The sequence below is a fragment of the Apis mellifera genome, linkage group LG14 (assembly GCF_003254395.2).
Source record: "Apis mellifera strain DH4 linkage group LG14, Amel_HAv3.1, whole genome shotgun sequence".
In the NCBI taxonomy this organism is placed as follows: Eukaryota; Metazoa; Arthropoda; class Insecta; order Hymenoptera; family Apidae; genus Apis; species Apis mellifera.
In genome coordinates this window covers 6,405,651-6,431,866 of record NC_037651.1, presented here as the reverse complement: position 1 = coordinate 6,431,866, position 26,216 = coordinate 6,405,651, and the positions used below count along the sequence as shown (strand labels likewise).

Sequence of the window (26,216 nt, the reverse complement as noted above, 5' to 3'; positions counted from 1 at the left end):
GATCCTGTGTAACCTTCAACAATAGTTAAAGGATTAAAAATATTAAAGTGAAAGTGAATCACGAACCAGTTGTATCTGACGGAAACTGGTTAATTTTAATTATGATTACCTGAAAAAGATTCTTTTTTTTCTTTTTTTATTAACGTTTATGCATGATGAAATTTATTCATGAATTTAAGTTCATCGATCTCGAAGAAATTATAGAAAAAAATTGAAGAGAAATATATTAAAAATTTATAATTTTAAATCAAAGAACAAATTGAAGAAAAGAAATCAAATTTAACTTAATTTAAATTTAAAAAGATCGAAGATATTATTAATATTATGATATTTGAAAAAATTGTTATTAAATTCTAATTAAAAAATTTTTTTAAATTTTCTAAATTATTATTAGCATTTATAATAAGTATAATATTTTAATAACGTAATTATATAACGTAATAACGTGGAGTCAATTTTATTGAGTTCCATTACCATGTTCTTTGTGCAGTCATGAATTGTACATTATTCTTCGCACAATTAACGCAGTAATAAATCAAACTAAAGAATGTTATCAGTAGTTACGATCGTAACATTTCTTTTAGTTTGTCACAGGATGTCCATTACTAAATTCGTTATATGTCTGTACTATTTTTTATAATATCAATTAAAAGGAAACCTACATACATACATCACATTATAAATTAAATGTTAAGAATATTGAAAATTTGATTTTAAACCAATTTTGTTATTTTAAATTAATATATCATGAAGTAATACAAACGATAATTATAATACAATGATCAATGAACATCTATATTATAATTATATAACGATAGTTTAAATATTTAATTATTTATTTAGACAAAGAAGCAATAAAATTAATTATTAAATATCGACGAAGCGATATTTAAAGCGCATCTCTAAAGCGCATAAATATACAGAGCGAGTAAGACAAGGAAAGGAAATAGTAAGAAAAGGACGGAGATAGGTTAAAAATGTTGAAATCAGCGCCATCTTCAGAGTGCCGCAAATGAAACTCAGGAATAAAGGACAGAAGATAGAGTGAGAAAGACAGAGATATAAGAATTGACCGTCAGCACCATCTAACGAATGTTACAAACATCTTTATTTTTAAAGATTTTCGAGAGATGGCGTTGATTGTTAATTCTTATTCTATCTTATCCTTCGAAAAAGTACCGCTATCAGTCAAGAGATGGCATTAATCGTTAATTCTTATTCTACCTTATCCTCTTCGAAGAAGTATCTCTATCAGTGGAGAGATGGCGTTGATTGTTAATTCTTATTCTACTTTATCCTTTTCGAAGAAGTATCTCTATCAGTGGAGAGATGGCGCTGATTGTTAATTCTTATTCTACCTTATCCTCTTCGAAGAAGTATCTCTATTAGTGGAGAGATGGCGCCAATAGTCAATTCTTATATCTCTGTCTTTCTCACTCTATCTTCTGTCCTTTAATTTTGAGTTTCATTTGCGGCACTCTGAAGATGGCGCTGATTTCAACATTTTTAACCTATCTCCGTCTTTTTCTTACTATTTCCTTTCCTTGTCTGTCTCACGGAGAGAAAGAACTAATTCATGCGCTCAAGAGACACAACTATTTTTTTTTTTTTTGCCTAATTTATCGATTAAAAATCTTAACAGAGAATATAATAATTTGAATTTTCTAACAGAATATAAAATATTAAAATATTTTTTGCGTAATTAACATAATTTGAGAAAAAATTAATTTTATTTTCAATTAAATTCGAATTATCAACATTTTACTGGTACTTGTGTATACCCTTTATTTCGATCGTGGAAAAGAACAATTACATTTATTCTCATGTCATGTACACGTGTATAAAGTAGATGTCTTTTATCAGAATACATGGGCAGCCGCTTATATTGAACAAGCAAAAGGCGAAGGAACTTTCAATCGGATATTTTTTTTTTTTTCTTTTTTGCACTTCATTCAATAGGATCAATGTTCACTAATCGATGCAATTATTACACTAATACATACTTTTATAAAATAATCAAAATAAATCGATGAAATCTCTTTTGATTAAAAATATTAATTAAAAATATCTCGTTCGTCTCGCGTTTATTTATTTCACAATTCGTACGAAGTTCTTCCTAGAATTGTTATTTCTCTCTCATCAATATTCTCAACAATAAATTAAAAATAATTTCGATCAGCGAACGTTGATTCACAAAATCTTTGATACGAAGGAAAACAAAACTCGAAACTCAAAGCAACTACAAAGTGCGTAGATAAGAGTATTAAATTATACGAAATTATGACCTATAAATTTGCCTTTTGTGTAGACGAATTTATTGTAAAAAAAAACAATTAACATTTTCTCACGAGCTCTCCAATATCCTCGTGATCTTAACTCATATTTTTCTTTTCTTTTACGACACGATTCCTCGTCGTCGTGAAAATCTCGATTCTTCTACGACACGAGAAAGTCGACTGAACTTCCTGTAATCGTATATTACGAAAACGAGAATGGTGCAAGAAACCTGGATATATCCTGTTTCAAAAAAAATATACCTTGGAAACATTTATACTTATATATATATATATTATTCATAAATACAAAGACAATTTATCCTTTCATACTTAACTCCATTGCACCATTCTCAAATATCCTTGAGAGATCGAGTACAAGATTGGATTGTGAAATTATTTACATATATATAGGCGAAGTAAGTACTTTGTTTTTTCTTCTTCTTTTTTTAAAATCGATCACACAACGACGATACACACGATTCGTGTCTTTGAACTTTGTTTAAACGAGGATCGTAATTATAATGCTAAAATTAATGCGAAACGTTGTACGTTTACGATCGTTATATCTTTATCGACTAGCATAGTGGACTTAATAATAAATAATCACTCTCGAAGTGGCACGATATATTTTGATATTAAACAGATTCTCGATTGGAAAATAATCTTCATCATTCCGTGGGTCGTTTCGTCGTTCGTTACAATCGGTAAAAACATAAAGTTTTTCATGACTAGAATCGTTTTAATCGACTTTGTCGAGATCTCTCATCTCTTTTGCACCTTTCATTTAAAAAATAATAAAAAAAAGTAATAATAATTCAAGAAAAATTCAACGATCGAGATTTAAACAATTTAAAATAAATTGTTCCTTTAAACTCGTATATAAAATTATGACGAGCACAAAGTTCTGGACAAACGTTCATCCGTTCGTCGAGTATTTTCATTAAAATTAATTAATTAATCTATTATTAACGATCGATCATTTTCGTTAAAAATGTTTTCAATCACAATTTGACACAATTCCATCCTATCCGGGGATGGAAGAACTCTAGCATTCTCGAGAATATCTCGAGATAATTCAACTCCCCGCAATTACTGGTTCGCCAAGTTTCCAAGTTGAACATTGTTTCCTTATTTTAATTAGCGCAGATTCTCGCTTCGTGCGACGTATAACGTTGCACGATAGTTTCTGAACTTGATACATTCGCCCTGGTATATATCGATATAATATACAAAGTGCCTGTTTCCCTTCGAAATTTCTATAATCTAACAAGTATATTTAGACATTAAATATTTCTCTCTCGTTATTAAAAAATCGTGTCGTCGTCGCGTTTATCGGTTAGTAAAAAATAATTCGGAATATTATATTTCTTTTTTTACAATTCGAAGCCGAAGTTATCGAAGAGGGTAGAAAAATACGGGTCTCGCATTATAAAATATAAAACGTGATACGCAGATTTTTTTTGGTTCGATTGTATACGAGATTATATATACGATATTTCTTAAAACACGACATCGAATCAACTTACTTTTACACGGAAAGCTTTTCCTTTTTTTTTTCTTTTTTTTTTAGAATTTTTCTGCAAAATTGAATTTCGAGAAAGATTTTTTCGACTAATGGTCCCGGGTTCAACAAGGTAATTCCAAAGTTCAATGATAGAAAAATAGCTTTACAACGATAGTATTTATCAGTTGGTTAAATTATTGTACAATGTTCAACCACGAGCGTTATTGTTGGAACCAGTTGGAGGATAATTGGATATCAGGGTGCATCCTTTGTTTTCAACTTTTAATTGATGATTCACTCGCCCGAATTCACGCGAACAATGCTCACGAGAGCCAAGTTAATACACGTTCGAGCGCGTAGAAAAAAGACGCTGTCTTCATTCGTGTTTCAACTATCAATTATTTATTGAAAAGTAAAGAGCGAGAGAGTGGTATATTACTCTTTTTTATGATGTAATCACATCCTACTCGATGATAGAATTTGAAGAATCGAAAGTTTCAAAATAATTCACGTTGTGTATTCTCATTTCTCAAAACTGGAATCGGAATCATTAAACCATACGTACGTTCAAATGCACCACGATACTCAACTCTTCGTTCGCTCAAAAAGCTCGAGTCATCTCTCTCGTTCCTTTTCTTTCTATTTTTCTTTCTTTTTTACGACGAGCTTCGATCATAGAAAGTTAATCGATCGAGAGACGAGGCTTGGAAACGATCGCTACTCGAGTCTTTCTAAATCATACATTCCACTCGATCACAAAATTATTCCTCTCGCGATTGATGATTGTTCACAAGATAATCGTTTCACGTAATTAATTAAAAAAAAAAAAAAGAAGAAGAAGATCAACGGCCGATGATGGTCGGCTCGTCGGCCATCGCGATCTCCTCGGTGGGCGCCTTGTCCCTCTTCCGCTTCCTGGAGAACAGCATGAAGGCGCATCCGGCGAGAAGGTTGCACAGGAACACGATCCACGCGAGGATCAACGAGAAATTGTACTTGAGGATCGCGCCCTTTGGGAACGTTGTGTGTATGTGTTTGCTCTCGAACTCGATCGAGGAGAGGAGAACTTGTATCACCACCATGTTGCACGCGGCTGCAACCAACGTTGAACGTTCATCCCCCCGGAAAAAATTGGAAAAATACGTTTCAGGACATGTTGGATCTTTGAACCAATTTTTTTCAAGTTATTATTAACGAATAACTATATAAAGTTTTAAGTTTTAAGTTAAAATTATATATATTTCAAGACATGGATCTTTGAACCAATTTTTTCAAGCATTATTATTAACTATAAAAAGTTTTAAGTAGCTAAGTGAAACTATTTAAAATATATTTCAGGACATGTTGGATCTTTGAACCAATTTTTTTCAATTATTAATGAATAACTATAAAAAAAAGTTTTAAGTTTTAAGTTAAGTGGAACTACTTATTACTATACTAATTTTTTCAAGCATTATTATTAAGGAATTATAAAAAATTTTTAGTAATTAAATGGAACAATTTAAAATATGTTTCAGGACATGTTAGATCTTTGAACCAATTTTTTCAAGCAATAATTAATGAATAACTATTGTATAAAAAGTTTTAAGTTTTAAGTTAAGTGGAACTTAAAATATGTTTCAGGACATGTTGGATCTTTGAATCAATTTTTTCAAGCAAAAAGTTTTAAGTAGTTTTAAGTGGAACTTGAAATTGGAAGAATAATGTGTCTTGGAACATATGTGTGTATAGTTTTAAATAATTAGAAAAAAAAGAGTAATTAGGATTAATTACCGCTAATAAAATGTATTCCACCGGCCAATCGCTTGAACATGTATCGTGGATTGCGGAACGTGTAGATGGAGAAGAAAAAGCCCATCACCATCACGAACAGGCTGATTAACGCGAACGATACCTGTGTCCTCGAATAATCTGCATGAGTGATAAATTCATGGATACGTGGTTAAAAGATTAAAAAAAGAACCGCACTTTCCTTTCTTTTCTATAATTAATCGATCATTCGATCACACACGGAAGCAAAATTAATCGAAATTCTAATTGAAATTGATCCTTGCGTCGATCCTCTCATCTTATATTATGTTTTCTCTCGTTTTTACTTAAAAAAAGATGTTTAAGTCCAATCGGATTCTGCTATCGATTTATTATTGGAAGATCATACGAATAATAATTTGAAATTTTGTTGGTGGATTCGATCGATTTGGCTTCTAAACGTTAGTATGGAATGTAAAGTGTCGGGATAAGTGATAATTCAACGTGTATTGAATATATTTAAGAAAAAAAAAAAAAAAAAACGTAGAGATCATCATGAAGAAAGTCATTATTTCTGAAAACGAAAAATTATACTCTTCTTCTTTCTCCATTCTTTTTCTCATCCGTTTCCTTTTCTTTCTTAGAGCATATGTGCAATTTTTGATATTTCTCCCCTTCTCCTCCTCCCTATCCCAGAAAAAAAAACAATTTTTCCAATTACTTTCGAGATAGATACGTATGCATATCTTCGAAAGACAATCCATATCCTGAACAAACGTTCCCTGTCTATTTTAAGAAAATGATTCTTCCAGAAAGAATTTTAAAAAAAGAAGAGGAGAAAGAAGAGGTGGAAGAAAAAAAGAAACGCAAGTAATTTCACTTACTGACTACTGTGTTTAATCCCGGATTCAATTTGAACTGTTTCTCGGTCGGGAACATATCCTGGTTCTTGCACTCCTCTAGAGAAGAAAATAACAGGGTATATTAGATTAAGAGAAATTCTTTTCCTCTTCTTCTTCTTTTTTTTTTCCTCCACAATTTTTATTCGCAAGTTTGATGTACGAGTCGGAACCCGTTAAATCCCTCCCGGTTTACCGTAATCACCCTATCAATCTTCATTCCTCTCACACACCCTTCCCATTTTCTCATTCTGGTTATCTTATTTCTTCTCTTTTTTTTTTCTTTCTTTCTTTCTTTCTTTTTTTTCTCTCCTCCATGGAACGCCTCTCCCGTCTCCGTGTCCCGCGTCACGCCAAGTTATTTTTACGCCTCAGCCTTTGAACGAGGGCTGGAGAGACAATAAGAACGTGATCAATATTTATACCGTATGATATTTAATCCTCCCCGATCATCCCCGAGGTCGACAATTTACGATCCTTTTCGAATCCGTGGATCCTTTATCGAAGAGTAATTTTTATTTCTCGATTATGGGAAAGATAAAAAAGAAAATTGATAATTGCTACGAAGTAACTGGAGAATGGATTGTATTCCTTTCGTCGAGGAACGATCGAGAATTTTTGGGTGAAAATTTTTGTCACGAAGAGATTACGATATCGAAAATTGAATATTAAGGAATAACATGAAGAATCTTTGCCTCGAAAAGATTACGATATCGATAGAAATTGGACGTTGTGAGATGATTTGAAAAACGAGATGTATTTTTAATTGAGGAGTGATCAAGAATTTTTGCATAAAAATTTCTCGAGAAGATGTCGATAAAAATTGGACGTTGATTTGAAAAATGAATTGTTCTTTCACAGGAGGAATAATTTAAAAGATTTTCCTGTAAAAATTGCGTACCTTAGAAATGTTATGTGTAACGATAAATTGATTAGATACTGTTTACATTTCATTGAAAAATAATTAAATAATTTTTGTCGAAAGTTTAAAAGTTTACTAAATTTAGGAAGATTGATTAAAGATGAAGATCGGAATGATCGGTGTTCGGGCAATTTACGATGATATTACAGTTGTCTAATTTGGTGGCTGTGACGTACGCATGATGAAACACACGTGTGGAACAGTGAACGTGACGCGTGTCAAGCGAGCGTAGGCCTACAGACGCTGACACAAACGTGATTAACTACAAAGAGGAGAAACTAGGTTTGTTGCAGCCTTTGAATGTAAATCAAAAATTCTTTAAATCTACCATCATTCAAAAAAAAAAAAAAGAAAAAATAGAGCGAAGAAAAAATTTAAAAAAAGTCGAAACGGTAAAGATAGACAATTGAAAAAATCACTTTTCACTGCTCGACGCGAAAAATTGTCGAAAGAGAAGTCAAAGTAGACGCAGATTTTTATTTGAAGTCAGTTGCAGCCTGGTGCAACGAGGTGAACGTATAAATTGAGTTATCCAATTGAGAGAGGTTTATAAAATCGGGTTCATCGAGGTATGGCAAATCTCTTGATGACATAGTGGATGAATATCAACTATGCTTCTTTAAAATAAATTAAATTAAATCACGTATTTCAACGTGATGAAAATTCGATGTAAAAAAGAAAGAAAGCAAGAAAATCCCTAGGAATAACCCTAAATGGCGAAAGGAGAAAGAAACGTCGAAGAAACGTTTTTATACACGCGATATATTAAAACGTGATATTGCGAAAGATTTGTTTACACGACACGATATTTTATTCCTCCATTAGGTTCTATTTAAAGATGCCGAATAGAATAATCATTCCACAATGTGTTCTCCTCGACTAGATATATCATCTGTGGATATCATCGAGCCCGCCTTTTTTGAAACGAAGCCATCGAGATCTATCGCTATCCTCGCGCCACCCCTTCGATTTTTTTTAATTTAGCGATCTCACGGATTTTTTTTTTTTCTTTGAACGTGTTCTTTTTCTTTCCTGAAGCGAACGTTACGAGAAATTCGTTCATAATTCTATCAAGCGTTCATCAATTATTGGGAAAGCGAATTATCCGAGCCAATTACCAATTACAATTACCAAGCAGATACTTGGCCATCATCCTGAGGGGAGTATCATTTTCATTTTCTTTCGCAATTTCGATTTAAACTCTGCAAATTTAAATTATCTTTACAAAATTCTTCCTTCTTCTTTCAGACAAAAATAAAGCTATCCTCTCGAATCGAATTACAATTTACATTTCCATCACTCTGGAGACTTGAATTTTCGAATATTTTGCTGGTGGATGGAAGAAAATTGGAATACGCGGAAGGAAAATTTGTTTTCTTCTATGAAAGACTTACCGAAGGGGACCAACTTCGTGGAGTTTTCAGATTCAGGTGTTATCCCTTGAACACAGCCTTTCCAGAGACCCATATTCTTGTAGATTAATCTTCTTCCTTTGGCGGGGTCACCGATCGGTAAACCGTTCTTATCCGGGGCTTCGATCGTGAACCAATAATCGGTTCCAATGGCGACCGACCATATGCACACCGAGAGACCCACGAGGACCGTGCAACCGAGAAGGATTCGCCTCTCGAATATGACCTGTCCGACACACGCAACGAAATTCAAGAACGCGTTTCCATTATCCTTGACAAATTAGATTGAAAATTTTCATCATATTCTATATGTATTTTTAATTAATTAAGGGAGAAAAGATTTACTTTAACTACTAGCGATAAAATTATCTTCTTTTCTTTTCGCTTATAATTTTATTTTTCGAAAATAAATCTTGTTTAAAAAATTAGAGAAAAGAGTTTACAATTTTATCGCGATAACTTGACACGAAAAAGAGAATGGGGAAAAATTGTGTGTCTGAGAGAGAAGTATAACTGTACCTGGTTGTATAAAGCTTTCATTCGACTCGCCATTTCGACTCCAATTCGCCTTCTAGAGAATTCTAGAGATTTCTATTCGGCAGCCTTCCTCCTTTGTTAGATTAAATGTCGGTTCGCGAAATTAACGCTCTGCCATATTGCGTTTTTAAAAGCGCGGGTCAAAGCTCGTTTCGAATCACGAACGAAATATTTGAGGAAATGTTACTTTTATTTCGAGACTGTCCAATTTATCGTTTCTTCGATTATCAAAGAAATATTGTTGATGCTTGGTGAAATTTACTTTTTACATTTATACACGAATCTTGAATTTATTTAATATTTTATGGAGAGCGACATTTTCCAAAATTTTTCATATCCGCGGGTTTCAAATCACAGACAGATCGATCTAATTTATCTAGTTTTTGGATTTATTTAGCACGCGGCTAAATCTCGTCGAAACTTTCTTTTACATAATTTATCAAACGTCTGCTTTTTTTTTACAGCAAATACTTCTTCGCCTCTCGTACGTTTCACGAAGCTGCTTTTTCAAAGATTTCTCTTCTCTTCTTTAATTCTCAAACGTTGTCTTCGTTATTTCTTTCGAGCATCCATTTCGACTATTTTTCTCTCTTTCCTCGGTTACGTTCCACTCGGTGGCTTCCATTTCCTTTCTTCTATTTCACGTGTCGATTTTTATACTATTATCGATCCCCTTCCGATTCTTTGTAAATTCGAAAAAAATATTCCTCTATCTACGGATTATTTGCGTATTCTCTCTTGTTTTTACCTCTTCGTTGTTCGCTTCGTGAAAAATTTTTTGGAAAACACCTGCGAACAAGGCAAGATAAAAAATTGATGAAAAGTTTGTGAAGAAAATCGATAAGAAAAAAATGAATATTTAAACGCTTTGCCAGCAAATGTCGATCGCGTATGTATCTCTTTGCAACTTGTAATGTAAATATTTGGCACGAAATTCAAATTTCCATGTGTATCTTGGCTTCCTTTATCGTGATTAATATGCCATTATTCGTTGCATTAAAATTGGCAATTTTAGTGTTAGATCAACGCAACGAGTTGATATTAATATACAGGAATGTATGAAAGTTTGAAAAGAAAATTGAAAAAATATTATATTTATTAGTTTTATCATATTCTGTCGAAGTGACAAGTTTCTTATTTCTAAAAATTTGACCTTTCTCTTTTTTTATATTCAATTTATATATTCAATTATATTCAATTTTCCATCGAATTCTTCGTAACCTTTCCCCTCTAAGATTATTAATAATAATTAATTTATCAATGGAGAATACTCGAAACGTAATTTCAATTTAATCGTAAAATTTAGAAAGAAAGAAAAATATGGTAAAATTCATTTAATATTTTCGTTTCAAAAATTAATTAACTCGAAATATTTTATTTCTTGGCCACTCAATGTAACAAATTGCAACAACAAATTGTTGTTATTTGTTATTACGATACAATTAACACATCCAATAAATTAATTGAAACCAATTTTCCAATGAAATACGAAAGATAGAAACACGGAACACGGAGTGTTCTCTCGGCGGACAAAGAAAGGAGGACAGCAATTACATAGGAGCCGAGAAGTTCTCGTTTTCGAGAATGAGAGGGAAAGAGACGCAAAGTACGTGGATGCCCTGAAAATAATTTGGCAAGAAACCTTCTGTCGAAATATTCTATCATTATTTCGTTTCCCGTCTCCTTTTTACCAGAAGGTTAGAGCTTGTCAATGTCTGAACGAAGAAGCCAAATTAAATAACACGGTATGCCAAGTGTGAGATTTTCTTGTCAAATATCATATCTCTCGAGATTATTGCAAAGAATAATTTGGAAAACGTGAGACGAGGACAATCACTCCGAACAACGGGTTCATTGTTCAATCATTATTCGTTTCTTTCCTCATCGAAATTTTGTCCATCTCGTGCAAAGTGATTTTTTTCTCCCCTTTCGAATTTTATCCATCACTTTTCCTCTTATGTTTTTTCTTACGTAAAGGTAGAACATAAACGGTAAAATATTCGTGGAATATGGACAGATTTATGAATTTATATGAAAAATAATATTTTCACGAATATGATTAAAATTGATTCACTTCTCGAATATCGTAATAAGCGACTTGTTCCCTTTGAATCATTTGCATACCATGGAAATTTTCATGCGGAAATTCTGCATAAATGCATAAATGTCCTGCGTGTGTATGTAAATCGTGATTCCATGAAATTAACGAGTACGTACGTTCTTTATTGAATCGAGGGTTCTAGTAATTTTTCAAATTATTAGTCATGGGAAAAATTATTATTATCGTTTGATAATAAACTTTGTACCTTGCATATTTACTTTGGAGGATATTGCACGTGAAAATGATCGCAAGTCGTAGTCGAATAAATAGAAGTTAATGATAAGTTTAAAAGATACGATTAAAAGAAAATTTGAAATTCGAATCGATTTGAGAATCGTCTCGAAGAGATCTTTCAAAATTTTCTACAAATTTTCTTTTATCCCTTTGATTTCTTCTATCGAATAGAAATGAGAATGTTAAAAAATTATAATACGATTTCGAATTTCGGCGAGAAGCGCGAGCGATGAAAGTACATCGACGTTGAAAATTTGAATAATTCAGATTTGAGGGACGAAAATAGACGGGTGTTCGGATCTACTCGCCACGTGAACAAAACTTACAGATTATAAAGTAGAATATTTATGTATTTCTTTTTATATTTTTTCCAGTTAATCGGTCTATATCCGTGGATCGCGCACAGGGAAGAGAAGAGAAGGGAAGGGAAGCTAGAGGTGTAATAACAAAATTTAGAAATTTAGAATTTGAATTTGGCAGGACGTAGCGCGGTGGATTATCATTGTACGGATCGAAAATTTATTTCCCTTTGTTTCGTAATCACCAACGAGATGATTCGTTGATTAAAACTTTTTCCAAACGATTAATTCATGTTTTGGCATGATTCACGAATAGTTCAGAGAAGACTTCATTTAAATTCAGATCATACAAATTTAACGCGTTTAATATATTTATGCATGTATGTAAAAGTAATTGTATAATATCGTTGTTACAATATTGCACAAATGAGAGAGGCGCGTCCGACCTATGGTATCCGTTTTCACTTGATAGCTCTCGTTCGTTAAATATCAGCTTTGGAATAACGAAGTATTGATAATTATTAATTTAATTATTAATAAATATTATTAAATATAAAACGTACATATCGTTGGTATTTATACGAAAATAAGGGATTAATTATTATGTTAACCATTAAAGTTTTAATTAAGTTTGCTCTTAGTATTTATCTATTTTAAATCGTAGTAGTTTTGGTATAAATTAATTAAATAGAAGAAATATAATAAATTCTCCATCTTTGGGAGAAGATTTAATTAACGTGGAAGAATGTAATGGTTGAATAAAAATTTCCTAATATCCGAGATTGATTATGGAATAAATCAGAATAAAAATAAATATTTTTATAGAAATTTGAATTGAAGATATTATCTGCCAGATTTTCTTTTGTCGAAAGATATATTTTATTACAAATTAGATGCGAATACTTATAAAAAGTATTCATCGTATTTAAATGGAAAAGAAAATCAATTTTCAAATACTTGTTTAAAAATTTAAGTTAATAAATTAATATTATTCTCGAAGAATCAATGGGTTTTCATATTTTAATATCGATATTAGCCACGAAACGATCACACGAATGAGACCGCTATTAACAGGTCAGAACGATCAGACCAAAAGTATCTCAAAGCTTTTGGTACGTCGATGGATATGTTTATCATAGAACAGATGTAGACGAGAATTTACGAGACTCGTGTGATAAACGATCTTCGTGATCAATCTATATACATGGATCACTGTACACAACCACGTCACTGAGAATGATTCCGTTTCTCAATTAACCATTTTTATCGAGTTTATCAATTAAGATCGATTAAATTCGAAAGATATTCCTAAGATCTATTTCTCTGAATTGCAAACAAGAAACTCGTACTCTTAATAAATTCTCGTTCATACACTTCATCTCTCGTTTATTTCTTATTACAAATTCATCAAACAAGAATTTAAACGTTATCTTACTATCTAACTTCTTGTTCGAATTATATTTTTTGCGAAACAAAAACTCTTTCAATTAAACTAAAGTACACGCCATTTTTATAAAAATGGCGGATAACTTTATTAACAAAAGCATCACGAGTAATTTTCAATAGCACTTATTATACAGCGAGGATCGGAAGAAGCATAGAAGGCTAGGAATTATCGGCATTTGGCCTAGTTTTTTTTTTTTTTTTTTTGCGAAACATCTCTGCCCCTCCCCTCCCCCTTTTCCTTTCCATTAATGAACGCGGTTTTCACTCTCCCTTTCCCTCCTTTTCACGTAAAAGCATTCCATTTTTCCACGAATATTACCGTGCTAATAATTCGATTTCCCCCGATTTTAGAACGGACATAACCTTATTTCCATTCGGGCCGCGTGCCTTTCTCTCTCTCTCCCCCGTGAAACGAGGGAGTCTGGTTTTCGTTACAGAATTAGAATCACTGTTTAGTTCATTAATTTTGCAACGGAGTAAAAGATTGTGGCTTGACTGACACCTAGGCTAGGAGAAGCTAACGTAACTAAAAATAAAGACAATATTCGCGTAGAATTTTCGTAAATTCGAGTATCATGGATTCGAAGCCGGTTCGATCGAACAATATTCTTTGATGGAGACGAGAGATTTGGAAACAAATAGGGGAGGGAAATGAAGGGAATTTGTTGGCATGAACGATCGCGGATAACGCGACACGCCTCGCGTTACGTATAAATAGTTGCAAGGATTGCAAAATTTTCTATATCCGCGTAGAAAAGCGTCAGAGAAATTTTACAATGTTTCTGTGGGACGTTTTATCGGGAAACGAGGCAAACGATTTTTGTCGCTTCGGGAAATAAACTGGTCGCGTTTGTTTATTTATGGAAACACCATGGACGAAGTGGAGCGCATTAATATCTTTCCTATCCTTGCCTTCGTTATGCACTTTGCCCTAGTTCGATGTCTAGTAATATACGTAGCGTAAGTGGTAACAGGTACTAGCTCATTTCCAAGTCGATCGTGGATTTGCAATCCTTAGTTGCGACTTGGAAAGAGCAATTTGAACAATCAATCATAAATCAAATTGCTAAAATTATCTTTTTAAAAAAAAATTCATCTAAAATCTTCATACAAAGAAAGAAAGATCTAAAAAGAAAAAGTAAACTGATTTGATGATAGGTTTCATAAGAAAGAAGAATCATTATCAGACTGTACAATGATCATCGAAATTGCCGATTCTTTGATCTGATACGCTACTAGACAGAATAAAGTATCGTCTTTGTGATGAGAGCGTGGACAATCGTTGTTGTCTACTTGTTTCATCGCCGTGTTCCATAGTTCAACCCTTTCTTCTTCGTATCGACGAGATATCTCGAGCGATTTTACATGTGCAACGCTCTCGGGCTCGGTGTCACGAATGAATAATATAAGCTCGCACGAGACCTCTCCTAGTCGGACGATTTTAGATTAAAATTCGCTCGCCAGATATTTTTGGGATGCGAAGACGACGCGTTAAATGCGTGGAATCAGAATTTTACAGATATTTAAATTTTTCTTCATCAGGAAAAAGCGAGTCAACCGTAGATTTTCTTCCCTTCGACTCGCTCGAGAAAGAAAGCCTCCCTCAAGAATATTTTTCAACGTGTAGATAATTCCAATACAAAGTATCCATTAACAAAAGATAAGATTGTCGATTCATTTTTGAGAACGAAACTCTCTTTTTCTCAAATGGACATTTTCAGAAACTTTTACTTTTCACCTTACGTAAATACAATATTCATTATTTCAAAGATTAAATCTCAAGGGATGGACAAATACGAATAAACATTCGAAGTATTCTCGAGAATTCGATTAGAAATTAGATTGGATTGGGGGGAAAAAAATTGATAAAAGTTCGCTTCGTATCGAAAAGTTTCGAGGAGGGAGGGGTCGATGGAACTAGTACTAGTTAGCAGTGGTGGGGGCGTAGTCGAGGGGGGTGGGTGTGTCGACGGAGTAAATGTAAGATCACAGGGCGCACGTGGCCGTGTTATTTCATGCGAAAGTGTTAACGATACATAAAAGTCAAGCGTTCGACGTTATCGGCGCTCATCGTTTTTCATCGCGAGGATGACGTCAATGCACTCGCTATTGTTTTATTCGTTTTTTTGCATGGTGCACAGGACGTTGCACACACACACACACACACATGTATATGCACACGCGGTTTATTTAACCGCAGCTGCAGCCTCGTCGTGTGTTAACCGGAGTTATAAATGCTGACAAAACGTACGTGAACCGATCTGTCAGGGTGTAGACACGGTAGACACCCACGGCAGTTATTTTAGAGTATTCCCGCCTTTTTCCCTCCCCTCCCCCCTTTTTTTCCTCTTTCTTTCCTCCCCTTCCTTTATATTCCGCCTTTATTCGCATTTTGAGATCACGGAGGATTATACGCGAGGGATTCGAGTGGGAAAAGCGAGACATTTTTTTTTTTCTTCTTCTTCTTCTTTTCGAAACGAACGAAATCTCGAAGACGATAAAATTTGAGGACGAGATACATTCAAGGGAAAAGAGATATTTTATCGAAGTTTTAACGTTTTTTGAGATGAAGAAAATTTCGGATAAGGGGGGAGGGAAAAATTTTGTAATTTTGAACTTTTTCAGCGGTGGAAAAATTTGAGCGAGGTGGAAAAATAACGGGCGTATATATATCTTTTTATCCGGTAAATTTATGTGGGCTTTCATCAACTTTATAAAAAGATGATGGAACTCGCGATTCGACTTGAAAAAATAGAGAAAAAAACATTGGATAGGATATTTTAATCGGGTATGAATTATTGATAGAGAATCACGGAATGGATAGTCCATTATCGTTGAAGAATCTATGAGTGTCGTGTCAATTTTTGCTTCGAAGATACAACGAAAGAGGACAGTTTGATGTGACCGAAATTTTATTATAGTTATTTTTATTTATATATATTTTTTTTTAGGAGAATGGAAAAGTACTTTAACATTTTTAAATCTTTCTTTAAAAAAAGAAATTTAGAAAAAAATTACGTAATTGGGATGAGTATTACGATCCATAATATCATTAAAATAATATACTTTTAATTAATCGATTTCATTTCGATAATTCGTTGGTTCTAAAAATTTTTAATAAAATTTTGTATAGCTCGCAATTTATAAATAATTGGGCAATAATTTCAATCGAATCGAATCGAATCATCGATCGATAAATAATTCAAGCACGATTAACGAAAGAATTCAAGAGTTTAAGAGGAAATCGGTCGAATATTGCGTAATAACAATAATAGAGTTTTAACAGATTGCCCGAATCGAATTATCGAGTTTTTGTTCTAAAAACTTTTATAACTTGATTAACATAAACATATATAAATCTATTTTACACGGTGCACGCGCGTGATCCGAGTTTCTGTGAAAATGTCGTAAAAACCGAAGGAATCGGAATTTTATTTCGTCTGGTACCTTGAGCAATAAGAACAATAAAATTTGCACAACAATGGCTCTAAGAAACCGGCGTAAAAAATATTTGGCCCACATTCAGATTCTATTGTAGCGATTGCGAAATCGCTTCTTAAACAAGTCTCTGAATGCCGCTGCCGCTTAATGCATAGCTTTCATAATTAAGCTGTTCGCCAAATTCTTAGAAACGAATAATTTCGTGATAACGTATATAGCGTACGTTATACAGATCCAATAACAAAATAAATTAATCATCCCGTCTTTCGAGAAATAAAGTTTTCATCTATCTCCGTTTCAAATATAACTGACAATTTAATTAGCGAAATTTATTTTATCCGTGAAAAATGCGAGAAGAATTTATCGATTTTTTCTCTCTCTCAAAAAAAAAAGAAGGAAGAAAAGAAAATAACAAATTTCTCCTTACTCTTAAAAATAGAAAACTGATAAATGATAAAAAGATCTCTCGTCCATTTCTTTCTCAATCCTTGTTTCAAAAAATAAAATAGAAAAGTAGAAGTAGAAAGGAAAATTTCTCCAACTATCGATCGAAAAATCAAATTTCTTTTCATCTTAAAAAAAAAGAAAAGAGAAAAGAGAAACTCTTTATATTAGAAACGAGAAGAAAAGTCTACGATGTTAGAAAACTTCTCATCGATTTCTTTCAATTCTCGTTTCAGAAATAAATGGGGATAGAAAAAAGAATTCCGTCCGGAAAATCGACGGGAAAATGATCGAAAATGATCGAGAGAAAAGAAAAAAGAAAAAAAAAACTTAACTTTAAAGAACTTAAACTTTCGAAACATCGTTTCGAACGTTTCATCGATTCATCGTCGTTATACCCTCTCATCCTCTCTCTCCTTCTTCCACCCTCCTTACCGATGATTGATCGTCGTGGACGAGTTTATGGGCCTCGGACCATCGAACACAACCGCGAAACACCAAGTTACGCTCCTAAATTCGTGTCGACGCGCTATTCTCGCCGTGGACCGTCCAACACAAGCGGAAATACAGGCGGGCTTTCGTCTTAGAATAGAATCGGAGCCGAAAATCTTAGGGGTTTTTGTTTGCCCGCGGCTCGGATTCGGCATTAAAACGGAGAATGATCGGTGATTGACAGTAATTCCGTTGTTGTTTCTGCGTAAATGTGCACCGGTATATCAACGGATGGTATATTTCGATCCCGCCGTCGATTTTATTATTGGCCTATATTTCTTGGCCTATATATATATATATATATATATATATATATATATATATATATATATATATATATATATATATATTGGCCTATATTTCTTGGCCTATATATATATATATATATATATATATATATATATATATTTAAGGCAGGGTATAGTGGGATAAGTCAACAATTGGGTCGGGCAGGTTGGCGAGTGAGCGGCGTTCGTTTAAGGCTAAGTTTTAAATGGATCGGCCAACTCGCGACGCGAATGATGGAAGCGAAAAGTGAAACAGGAATTCGATAAGCTTGCGGGAAAATTTTTCTGAGAAAAGATTGCGAAAAGGTATTAAGTATTAAATTTTTTTCAGCTGATTCTGAAAAATATAATTCGATGAAATCGTTGTAAATGAAGATTCGCATTTTTTGAAGTTTGTTTGCTCATTCAACAATCCTTCAGCGTAATATACGTTTTATTGAATACTTTTTATAATTGTATTACTTTTTTTTTTACTCCTTCCTTTGAATTTACGAAATCTCTGTTGACTTTCATCGGATCGCTCGATTGTGAAAAATGTTTCTCTCCATAAAATTTTCCAATAAATAAAGATGAAAAGAAAACAAGAAGGAGAAGAAGAAGAGGATAGAACAGGGTAAGAATATTAGAAAAGAAATGGTGTTAAAATTCTTTCGAGAAACTTTCGCCAAAAAGATCGTATATAGAGAATTTTAAAATTTTAAAAAGTGTGTGTATTTGTTGGTACACAGGCTCGACGAGAGAAGACGTTTTCCACGTTATGACACCATTTTAGTCAACTTCATACACTTTAGAGATAAATAAATAAAGGAATAACGTACGAGCCGAGGAGCACGATTGTTGACGAGGGGTAAAATTAGCAGCAAGAATAATAATCGCACGTCGAAGGAATCACGCCGAAACTCGCAAAACTTTCCTGCGTCATAATTATAAACCAAAGTTTCGTAATTATCCTTAGCATGCTCGATCAATATTTATACCAGAGGATTCAAACATTCTGTCAATAATTACGTTCATTCTAAAGCTGGATAGTTTAGTGAATTAAGAAAATTCTTGTATATTTACACGTGTCAGCAAGTCATTAACTCTCGAGCAAATCTCTCACGTGGATCAATGGTAGAGGGAAGTTGCTTATTAATTATTATAGATTAAGCCGCGTGTGATTATTTCAATACACGTCCTTTCGATTTGATTCTAGCTTTATTTTAAAAAATTCAATTTCTCTCGTACGTTAAAAATTATCGATTAAATAGATCTCATTAAAATTTTCTCTCCTCCAAAATCTTCTCCGTATTCGAAATTCTTAAACTCGAAATAAATAAAAGACAACGTCGTATTTCTGCTCGAATTCTAAATACACTCTCGATCGATCCAACTACGAGATCAATTAATATATCACGGAAACCATGGATTGGTTCGCCGAACAGTCGAGCTCGAAATGAAACTTCTGAACGCGAAAATCGATTGTTCTTGGATATCTGATGTTACTTCGATGGATAAATTGACAGGGGATTGACATCTCAGTGGGAACGGTGGACACGTGTCGATGAAGATGGTCGCGTGCGTGGAGCCTAACCCGACCACGACGAGCCTCGAACTCGAAACGGGCGGCCAGTCTTCGCCAGAAATAGGTCCCTGTCGTGGTTGTATTTTTAAATTATTCCTCGAGACGACCTACGACAATTACATGGCACGCTGCATCTTTTTTGGTGATTAAATTTAAGACTTTCCGCAGCCCTTAAGTGGCTCAAACTTTCGAGTAGCGAATAAGCGTGTCTAAATTTCCTTATTTTCTTATCGTTAAGAAGATAAGAAGAAAATTAGAAATTATGAATATTAATCGAAATAAATTTTATTAATAAACGAGAAATTTATTCTAGAGATTTCCAGAAGAAAAATATTCCTAAATTTTCAACAAAGTTTTCTCGATCAATGATACCAATTATCGAATCTCAATAAATAAATAAAAATAGAAATAGAATAAAAATAAGAATAAAATAAAATAGAATAAAATAAAAATAAAAATTTCAAATATTTCCAAACGTTTCCATCTACATCCAACTTTGAAATTAAAATCTATCTTTACAATTCTAAAACCTTCAAAATTCACGTACTCTGAATTCCTAAGAAAAAAAAAAAAATCAAAAATACAAGAAAATAGCTTAATCGAAACGTTCACGAGAAAGAAAAGAATCGTTGGATATACGATGGAAGAAATTAATTCGATCGAAAAACAACAAGAATAAAGAGCCCATGCATCATTCTCAATGGCTCATTGTATCGAATTATTCCCAATTCCGGATTACCATTATCGTTGCCATTAACTTCCCTTCGTACCACCCTCTCTCTCTCTCTCTCTCATTTCTCAAACGATCGTGTTTTAAACGTTGATGCATGCACTCGATCTGTTTCAGTTGGACGGTATAAATACAATGGGCAAAAGTCGGGGAGCCACTCCTCGAATAAACACAGACGTTTCCCGGCTTCGTTGGCACGAGGATGAGAAAATTCGTAGCGTGGAACACGAAAATGACCGCAAGAATTTCTGCGTGCGGGGGTGGACCGCAGTTCCCGCCAGAAAATGGAGGGAATTTCGCGTTTTATTCCAACGACAGGTAACGAGGACCACCATTTAAGGGGAATTTTTCTACGTGGAACGTGGTGGATGGAATGGAAAGTAACCAGAAAAATTGTTTGACTTGTAAATGCGCAATCGTGTGCGGGAGGAGGGAGTGCACTAATGCATTCGTGGAATATTTTTCGATTGCAGAGGTCGGTAAGTGAATGTGTAACGAGTTGGCATTGGAAAAAATATCGGTTGAGGATTATGCAAGAGAGATGTAGCAGAATCTACATTGAAAGTTATACATCTCGTATGCAAGATTTTGAACAGGACAAAAATTGGAAGACTAATTTGATGAAAAGAAAAAAATCCAAAGAAGTTTCTATGAAGCAGTGAATTAATTAAGAGTTGTATAATCAAATGTTTCAGAATTTGCTTTAACGAGCTTGTAAAAGAGTTCATCATGATGTATCGATAAAATTTTACCAAAAGTAAATCGTGGATATGACTTAGTTTCTTCCATCAATTTGTCATTTGCATCTTTTTCAGACTTTTCGTTATATAATGAATTACAATACAGAAAGAAATAAATATTTCTTGTGTAATGATTATTTGATCAATTTTTATACGATTTAATATCCGAATAAAAACGATTTTTCTTTTCGTTTGTAAATTTGCGCAGATACAAAAATATAATACAAATTTTAATATTTAAAAAATCGATCAATTTTCTAAATATTAATTAATTCTACGTAGAATGATAAGTTAATATATATCGATTCTGTTCCATTCATGATAGGAATAAAGTTAATAAAACGAGAGCAGATGATGCAGATACGTGTACGTCAAGATTAAGATTATCGTTGCAAGAGGAGACAAGAGAAGAGCGTGCGAGCCGGATAGAAATCTTGAGAAAATTATTGTAATGGGGACGGATAAGATGTGCGCAAGATCGTTCGGTGTTTAAGAACGAAACGAGGCTCTCGTACTCGTTGAAGTCAATAATTCAAGAAAACAAGATAAGAAAATTATTAACCGAGCGTTCGCTTCTCGATCGCTCGAGCGATCCTCGTCTCATATTTGAGATTTGAAAATTTTTCGAATTTACATTCGTACGAAAATAAGATGGAGAGATTTCGTTTCGTTTTTCCTTTCGTAATTTACAATGGGCATAAATAAGTAATTCGAAACAGGCGTGAAGATCAAACGGGAAAGTGAAACGCGGGAAATTTTAACGTGTGTAGACTGTTCAAAGGGACGGTGTGTCCCGCGTGCCAAAACTCGGGGGGCGAAATGGTAAAAATAATTTCGGACAAATCGTTCGGGAAAGATGATAAAATGCGCTCTCGATGATACTCGATAATGATACAGGTCTAAAGTCGGAACGTTGTACCGAATAAAGCGTTACGTCGTCAAATATTGGTAATGTAAACGTGACAATTATCGATCACTTTGAAACGACGCCAATTCTCTCGTACCTCTCATAATTTCTCATCTATTTATCCGTTGGTCAAATTGCGCGTTAATTGTTAACAAGATATTTCATACGAGAAAAATATGAGACTATTTTTCTCTTTTTTTAACGTCTCTTGCTTGAACCACTGCAAATACAATTTTATATTATTCTTTCTTTTAAATACGAATAGTTTGATTTTTTATCCAGTTTATTTATTGCTTTCTCTGAAATGGAAACTTTATGAAAAGGATAAAATGTTTTTACGACGTTTCGCACAAGGATAAGGTAGATAGAGGAAGGATACGATACTTTTAACGCGATACATAAAATGCTGTTTCCACGTAAAAGACGTGATAACGTATTTATCGTCTTTGGTCAGCATTTACTTCTCCCTATTTATGGGCATAAAACATTGGACAAAAGAGATTATCAGTGCAAATCCTTGATATATACGTAACGTCATTATTATTGCTCGTAAAGAAAAAGATGTACGATTTTTTATGTGATTTGAAAAAAAGAATAGAAATTTCTACTCGTATTAGAAAGTGTAAAAAAAAATAAGGGAATAGTTTATCGTGTTATAAAAATAAAACAAGATCTTGGAACATATATTACGAAACTTTTCAAGGAAAGCGATTACTTTTTAAAACGAGTAATAACTTTTTCTTTTCGAGTAACGAGAAACCGAGAATAAAGGCAACTTTTACAATCTTTTCTTTTTTTTTTTTTTACGTGTTAAATAAATAAATTATTTTATAAATTTCAGAAATTGTAATTTAAAAAAATTTTACACGAGAGATGAAAAAGAAATCGCCTCGTATTAATTTTTAATTTTGATTTGGAGAGAGCTTTTCGATATCGACGGTCGAATGAAAGAGGAAAAAGGGGATATGAAAATTCCTGAATTAATTTGGTATTGGCAATTTAGAGAGTTGCGTGATCTTCGATCTGGAAGTTCATCGATGGCATTCGATCTATCGCGGCAGAAATTCATACGGGTGTCTCGGCCGAGCGGATATCGAGACGAGCGAAAGCGTGTCAATGCCGTTCCACCGCGATTATTATTATCGATCTGAACCACTGCGCGGAGAATTTACATGTTACATATTCCGTTTATGATTTTATTTTTTAATGAAAAACTCGCCACGTTGAAACGGTATGAACTTACACCCTCTACTTATCCCGATAAATGATCTTTATATCACACTGAACAGATACATATTTTATTTTCGAAACGAAATGTAATCTTTCTCGAATCGATGTTAAAATTCTAAACGATTGAATGATATTAATTTATAAATTGTGATAATACAAACGATTGTCAATAATTTTTAGAAGGAATAAATGAAAATTCGAAAAGATAAATTCAATGCTTTCTTCTGTTGTACGGATTGAAATGCCTAGAAAAATTATAATAATTTTCAATATGTGATTCAACGCGTAAACTCCGGATGAAATATAATTCATATCTGTAAATTTACGAATAAAAAATATTTAAAAAATTTTAAAAGTTTTATTCCTATTATACTATATATAATTTAATTTTCATTATAAATGGTATATAAAAATATATAAGATATACGAAAGGATGACTCAGAGGGTAAATTTATGCTTTCGAATTTGCTGGAGGGAGAGTTCCTCGTATTGTGTGGAAATAGGGGTTCACGAAATGCACAGGAGAGGAAATTCACCCCGAGGATAAAGGACAAGGGTGAATCGAAGCCGCCAGTTGCGTTGGGGTGGAATTCCCAGACCCAGCCTTCGGTCAATTTACAAGTTGCGGAAGCGGGTCGTGACACGCGAAACTGTTGTTTGTCATGTAACGAAGGGGTTAATTATCGCGGCATGAAACGCAGGTAAATCGTTGGAAAATGCGAGGAAAAAAATATGATGCGCGTTGTGCATTTAATTTCTTCTTTAATTTATATACGAATTTAGAGAGATTAAACGTATTTTATTATTTTCTGGAATATTTATAAAAAAAAACGCGTGTGTATAAATCAAATAATAATTTATACGGTGAATGAAAAATTTGAACAGTTTTTAACATTTCTCTTTTATATTTATAATTACGTATCTTGTTATTTATGAATAGATTTACGAATTTATTTATGCAAATTAAAATTCTTCTTACGAGCATTTTTACAGAATTGGAATTGAAATAAGGGAATCTATTTCATTCTTTGAATATCGTAATATTTCATTCTGGATATTTTATATATTTTTGCAGTATCAATTCTATAGAATTTTTTACATTTTAAATTCATAAATGCACAAGGATCCGCAATCTATTCACGAATGTATTTAAAATATATGAATACAATTAGTAAACGAAAAATAATCATTCTCTTCCAATCTAAACAAATTCATCGATTAATCGTGCAAAAATATTTTAATAGTTTAATATAAATATAAATGTTTCTCAATGCGTGTAATTTTTCAATCGACATTCTTTTTGATCACAACCCATTGGAATAATCCGAGTTAAAAACGAGGAACGCTTTTAAAAAAGAGAACGTGTTCTCGTAAAGTATCGGTGAATTTTAAGAATCGCTTTGTAAAACGAAGTCATAAATAAAACGGAAAGCCATCCACCTCGACATTAATTCTCCCTAGGGAATAATAAAAGTCTGTAAGGGGCAACAAAGAACGACATTTTAAATAGTCGACGTTGGCCGAGTAATTTCGCCTACTAGGGAGGTGCCAACCCTTATTTCGCTACTGCCAGGAGAGAATTTTAACGAGATTACCAAACAGCCTTCTTTGTTCTTTCGTCACGACAACACATTTTTAATATATGCGCAAAACTTCGAGTTTCAGAGGTGAATATTACGACACGTGTAAGAGCTTTTCTTTTTTTTTTTTTGTATTTTTCTGCTTCAAACTTTCAAACCGTTACATCTAAATCTAGAATATTCTTGGGAAATTATAATCCAATGTTGTTAAACTATAAATATATATAATAATAAATTTTACAAATTTACAAAATATTACAAATATGCTGGAATTTAATATTTTGTATAGATAGTTCGATTAATCGAAATGAATTATCGGTTAAATTCTAAGAGAATGGATTGTATATTCGAAAAAAAAAAAAAAGAAACTCATGTTCACCATTCAAAAATAAAATTTTCGAAAACTACCTCTATCAACACAGCTGCCTCTATTACGTGGGAGCCGAGTTATATTACGTTTTCGTTTCACGAACCACATTCCACCTCCATCGTTAAACAAAAACTCGAGCGTGAACGATTGCACGTGAATCGGAACGATCGTTTTTCCTCGATCACAAGCAAAATCGTCGCGTCATTAGATAACCACCATGGAAAATAAAATAAAATTATAAATGTGATCCCGTAAAAAAACTACGTATTACTCGTTTATAGAGAGCAGAAAGTTATTTCTAAAGAAAAAACAATAAGCGTGGAACAGAGAGCGTGGGTGAAGATTCAACAGGAGAGTATCATCAACACGTGTCCGTGTTCCGGACACCTCTCCTCCACGATAATTTAACCAGCTTAATAATACCGATAATAAATTGACAAGCAACGAGTCATGAATTTTCACGATCTCACAGCGAAAGAGGAATAATTAAATCACTTCTCTTTCATTTTTTTCAAAACTTCACTCCCTTCGAATCTAACATCATTCTACTCGTAACAATTTTTTTAACAACATATCACTTCTATAACAATATTCCAAAATTTCAATCTTTTCAATATCGAAAGAGACTATCAATCAAAATTAAGATAATCAATTTTACGTTAACAAAATTACCAAATGCGTTATTACACTTTTGCACCCCATTGAAACTGGCAAAAAAGAAACGATAATTATCCCAAATCGCGATTATCCATCATCTATTTACATACACATACGTCGAAAGCGATATATAGCTCACCTCTTCTCTTCCCTTTCTTCCCTCGACGACCCCTTCGAGAACTAGCAGAATTCCAACGTAACGGCTACCGCGAGCTTTATATCCCCGTGTTTCGTCTCTTCCCCGTGTAACTCGGCTCGGTTCGTGTATCGAAATAAACCGTGAGGATAAACGCGAGAGCGTGCACACTACCTACACACGTTGCCGGTCGGCCCGACACTGGTCGCACACTCGCTACTCGCTGCGCGGCTTCGCAGCGGGAGCGCAACTGTCAGCG

General features: G+C 33.4%; 1 protein-coding gene and 1 long non-coding RNA gene across 3 annotated transcripts; one reads left to right on the top strand and one right to left on the bottom strand.

Annotated features, from left to right (window-relative positions):
• Positions 1-1,755: 1,755 nt before the first annotated feature.
• Positions 1,756-26,216, bottom strand: LOC725318 (transmembrane protein 114). Of its 2 annotated transcripts, none has more exons than XM_016917845.2 (6): positions 25,961-26,216; positions 9,282-10,088; positions 8,745-8,988; positions 6,414-6,488; positions 5,554-5,691; positions 1,756-4,942 (listed from the first exon to the last, which is right to left on the bottom strand). In XM_016917845.2, the coding sequence occupies exons 2-6, from the start codon at positions 9,312-9,314 to the stop codon at positions 4,623-4,625; spliced, it is 810 nt and encodes a 269-aa protein (XP_016773334.2). In that variant the 5' UTR covers positions 9,315-10,088; positions 25,961-26,216; the 3' UTR covers positions 1,756-4,622. The 2 variants fall into 2 exon arrangements, with proteins under 2 accessions (XP_016773334.2, XP_016773335.2); XM_016917846.2 differs by having other exon boundaries at positions 1,756-4,873.
• LOC102654224 lies at positions 18,176-20,817 on the top strand. The gene is made up of 2 exons (XR_003306037.1): positions 18,176-18,349; positions 20,455-20,817. It is a non-coding gene; the product is annotated as an uncharacterized LOC102654224 (long non-coding RNA).